The sequence below is a fragment of the Bidens hawaiensis genome, unplaced genomic scaffold, assembly GCF_021521415.1.
Source record: "Bidens hawaiensis isolate Kalapana, Puna unplaced genomic scaffold, B.hawaiensis_p1.1 tig00011621_1, whole genome shotgun sequence".
NCBI lineage: Eukaryota > Viridiplantae > Streptophyta > Magnoliopsida > Asterales > Asteraceae > Bidens > Bidens hawaiensis.
The window spans coordinates 831,347-836,432 of record NW_027491909.1 but is presented as its reverse complement, the minus strand read 5'-3'; the positions used below and the strand labels follow the sequence as shown (position 1 = coordinate 836,432).

The 5,086-nt window shown below is 35.5% G+C and overlaps 1 protein-coding gene across 1 annotated transcript; it reads left to right on the top strand.

Annotated features, from left to right (window-relative positions):
• Window positions 1-2,644: 2,644 nt before the first annotated feature.
• Window positions 2,645-4,732, top strand: LOC143538434 (uncharacterized). Its single transcript, XM_077032000.1, has one exon. It carries the CDS (start codon window positions 2,645-2,647, stop codon window positions 4,433-4,435), a length of 1,791 nt encoding a protein of 596 aa, XP_076888115.1. The 3' UTR covers window positions 4,436-4,732.
• The last annotated feature ends 354 nt before the right edge of the window (window positions 4,733-5,086 follow it).

Genomic DNA, 5,086 nt, shown 5'->3' with positions numbered 1-5,086 from the left:
TTTAGGAAAAATAAGTTGATTACACAAATAAAGTGTTGCCCGACCAAAGAAGTAAGAGGAAAAAGATCAAACCGTTGTGTAAGCAAAGATGTGTGACGTATAAAGTATTTTTATTTTAATATTTTTATTATCTTTGTCCGACTTAACTTTGGTCCATAATACCCATATTTCTTTTAAACCTGACAATGAAAATTATTTCAATATTTGATACTTGATTTGCATAAAAACATTGAGGTTTCAAATCCAAAAACACGAGCCATTCAAGCAGTGATATTAATCGCGTGTTGAAGTTTATAGAATGCGAGAAATGATCAGACACTTTTCAACAATACACTGGTCTTGATTAACCAAATCAAAGAGGAGATCAAAAGGCATTCATATGGGTCAAAAATAGGGAGCAATGGGCTGGACTCGATTCGGAAACGTGGTGTCATTTTTTCACTTTAAGAAATTGTAATCGGGTGTACTTTTGTTCAACTAATCTAGGTTCTTGCTAGGTTTGTTGTTGTATTAATAAAATCGGCCGTTAAAAAAAATTAATTTTTCCTTGATTCTTTCCAAATTCACCTTTTTTTCACCTTTCACTCTTGTTGCTCTTGGACAATAAAGCATGTCAACACCATATCTTATCCAACATCTCACCAATCTCTTCCGAATTCAAAAAATGATAATACGTTTTATATTATTTTGTGATTATATCAATCCATTGTAAACCTCAAGATTCAAGATTAAAGCCCATAAGAAAGAGTGTTTGGTACACCTACTGTAATATCTTACTCCAGTCACTTAGATTATAGAGATGTGAATCCTATAAATAAAGGAAGAAACTTGTAAGAGTGATCATTACAATCTTAGTGATAAGTTAACAATCACTACCATTTTTAGAGAGAGACTCAAATAGTGGACACAGACGTTGTTTTGACATTTGTCTGAACCACTATAAATCTAAGTGTTAGCATGTTGGCGTTCTTTATGTCTTAAGCTTGATCATGCTTTGATCTCAAACATGTAAGTAGGCGGTCTGGGTAGGTGTGGCCAGCTTCATTGGCTGCTTAGGGTCCAAACAAATAATAATTAGTAATGCAGTACAATTTTTTTTTATGTAGTGTAGATGATAGAGTTGAAGGTTATCGTAATGCCCTTATAAGTGTAAAAATGACAATTTCTTATCAAAATGAAACTAGGCCTCCATCTGACTTTACAATGAAGACCACTGGTTAGCAAAATTCAGTATTTTTGTAAATTGTTTGTTTGTTCAGATCTTATGGTATACTTCTTTATATTTGAAAACTAATGGCGATCCTATTTGTACTTGCGTATAAAATGCGAACATTTAATTTTCATCAAGAGGTATGTCAAATACTAAAAGTTAATTGTGATTTTTTTATATACAAGGGAAATTTTTTATCATCGTATTAGTGATAAAGGCCTATTTTTACTAGTTGATTACGGCATTTGAAATTTTAAAAATGGCATTACATGTAAGTTCTTTTATAAAAATAAATCTTCAAATAAGCAAAGATCGTACAAACAATGGTTAATAAAAATTTAAAAGAACCTAAATACTCCTGTGATCCCACAATTTCACTCATCTTTGCAACTAAAAGTAATGAATACTCATTCCTTTTTGTTTTTAGTGTTGGTAAGTTGGTAACTCGGACACAATTAATAATTGTTTACGGGAACAAAAGTTAATGGATATAAAGAGAAGTCTTTATCATTGTCATACCAGGTCGTGGTCTTTTTAAGAATATATCATGATTTAAAAAACTAACCACTATTATATCCTAATTCCATTTAAAAACGCAAATCAAAAGAGTTTAGGACGCACCAATGTGCTCTGTGTTGGTGTCACGTCAACCAATTACATATTTTTTTAAATACCCTTTTTTCTTTTTAATATGTTATTTTTTGACGACTTACTAATTTATGTTTAGGATTTAATGCCGCTACTCTAACGAAGTTAACCAATACCGACCAAAGTTAGATTCATTATTTTCAATACTATTTTTTAAGCGTTTACTTATTTACTTCATGACTTGTTATTTATTTTAATGTCTACTAGTTTATTTATAGAGTTTAGTGTCACACCTTCGCAATGAGTTTAGCCACTATCGATTGAATTTGTTTGACTTTTTTTTTTCTATTAAAAATAATATTACTTTTGTACACATTTACTATTTTTTTTTTAATTTTTAAGGTGCTTACTAATTTTATTAAAGAAATATAACTAACTGGTTTTGTTAAATGTTAACTAGCTATATTTAAAACATTAAAGCGCTAACCCATAAATAAAAAATAAAGAAAGCGACATGACTTTTAACAATCCGACCCATTTTGCAATTTCACAACCAAAATCCCATTTCAACTATTTCCCCGCGAAAGCTTGGCGCCATCCCAAAATTTTCAAATTTTCATCACCAAAAACAAATCAAGCGTTCAATTCAATTATTATCATTCAAACCCAAATCAGATTCACAGAACCACACATTCTCCCTCTTCTTCCCCAACTCTCTCTTTCCATTTCAAACCTCAAATCCAGCCACTTCAAGCATCCATTCATCCAGGTAACCATTCAAATTACAAACCCAGTTCATGTTTAAGCTTCAGATCTGTTAGCCTTTCACCTTTGTTGTTAGTAATTATGGTTAGAGAGCAGAGCATTGAATCTTTCTACAGTAGATTGCGTGAATCTGCTTTGGCTTCAGCTTCCATGACTCCACTTCTTATATTCCCATCAACCTCCGATGTCGATTCGCTATGCGCCTTGAAAATAATATGCCATGTGTTGGAGTCTGATTCGGTTCGCTACGCCTGTTACCCGGTGTCCACTTTTAAGGAGATTCACAAATATGCCGGTTCGGGTTTATCGGCTAGTGATGAACCGGTTACTATACTTTTGATTAATTGGGGGTCTCATAGGGATCTTAGACAGATTCTTGAATTGGGTCCCTTGGCTCGGGCTTTTGTGGTGGATAGTCACCGTCCGATTCATTTGCATAATCTTACTGAGGGGAATGATCGGGTGGTGGTGCTTTATACCCGGGATGACGAGAATCAAGCGGATTTGTCGTATGATTTTGATGTGTCGGCGTTGGCGGCTGCGAGTGATTTGAATAGTGATGATGAGGTGGACGAGGATGAGTCGGATAGTGAGGAAGAAGACGAAAGCGATGACGAGAATGGGGATAATGGAAGTGGGAATAGGAAGAGAAAGAGGGGCGAACAAGATGATGAAACCGACCCGATGAAGCTTTTTAGGAAGCTGAAAAGGGAGTATTATCATATGGGTACTTTTCACGGGAAGCCATCGGGTTGTTTGATGTATGAGTTGTCTAATTATTTGAGGAAGAACACTAATGACTTGCTGTGGCTCGCTTGTGTGGCGTTAACCGATCAGTTTGTTCACGAGAGGTTAACGAACGAGAGGTATCAAGCGGGTGTAATGGAGCTTGAGCAGCATATAAACAGTTCGGGAAATTTGGGTTCGGTTAATTCGGTAACTCTGAAAGACGGAACCATTGTTTGTGCACCGGATGCTTCAAGAATCGCGTATGAAGATGAACCCAGGCTCATGTTGTTACAAGAATGGAATCTTTTTGATTCGATGTTATGTTCTTCTTACATAGCAACAAAGTTGAAAACTTGGAGTGATAATGGTACTAAAAAGCTCATGTTACTTCTCGCTCAAATGGGATTTGCGCTTGACGAGTGTAAACAGAAGTTTCGCTTCATGAGTATGGATCTTAAGAAGAAAATGAAAGACGAGTTTGAACATTTTCTACCGGTTTATGGTTTGAACAACTTGTATTATCGCGGGTTCTTGTTGTTACATGGATACAGCTCGAAAATCTCGGCTGCAGATGTGGTTTATGGAGTCACTGCACATCTCGAATCTTCCATGGATTCAAACAGCTTATCTGCTCCCAAACAATTTGGAGAAGCATACGACGCTTTGTCATTAAGAAAGCTTGAAAAACTAGAAACTGGCATGAGGCATGCGATCAAGATCCAACGGGCCATTCTTAGACAAGGAAGCACCGCAATAACCAGAAAGGGTTCAATAAGAAGCGGATCCAAGTTCAGATGGGTCAAGCTTGAAGACTCGGCTGATGCAAAATTACTGGGATACCCTCAAGCTTTAACAAAATTTGGGTATTTTATAATGGACGCTTTACGAGAAAAAGGTGCAAGATTGAAACCTTTGGTATGCGTTTGCCACACGCAAAATCGGGAAAAAGTTCTTATTGTTGGAGTTTGTGGTAAACCGAGGCTGGGGGCAGTTCAAGGAAATGCATTTGGGATTGCGTTTAGGCATGCAGCAGAGGAGATCGGGAATGAGTTTTTTCATGAGCTTTTTGAGTCATCATGGATTGTTTTGGATGCTCATTCAGTTAATAATTTCATGATCAAGCTGACCCAGAAGCTAATATGAACCATTGCGTCCAACAGTTGGTATAACCAATCTTTTGTACTTGTGCCTGTTTACTTGATAGTTGTTGCTTTCATGTATGATTTATCTTGTTGTTTAGTGTCTGCAAAGTCCTTCAATAATGAAGATTTGACCAAAATTGAACTGACACATGTAAAATGAAGGCTGTATGTTTGCCTACATTCATAGATTTTTTACAATTATAGATTGTGTACTATGAAAACTGCATTTAGGTTCCTTTAACATTCATCCATGTATTTCTTTAAACTCTGTTGTCAGTATGAGTTTTAGCAGGTTAGTTGTGTATGCAGTTAACTTTGTTATCAGTATTGTTTGAACCATCAAACGGTCGTAGCATAAATGATCTATTTTATTAACTTTTAATGCTAAAATGCTATTATTTTAGTAAATTCAGATTTGTTATTTGTTGATTTTTCCATGTTAATCCTAACGTGGCAGTGACCTATTATTAAATGCAACATAACTTTTAGAATGCCAAAACATCATAACAAAATCTGAAGAACTTGCTTAAAGTTTTTGTCCCTAACTAAAGATGGATTTTCAGTTTTCTCCTCATAACCTGCTTTGATGTGCCTGCAAACTTGTCGGGCATGATATAAACGAAATCACAGCTAAGCCAATTGTGTAACGAGT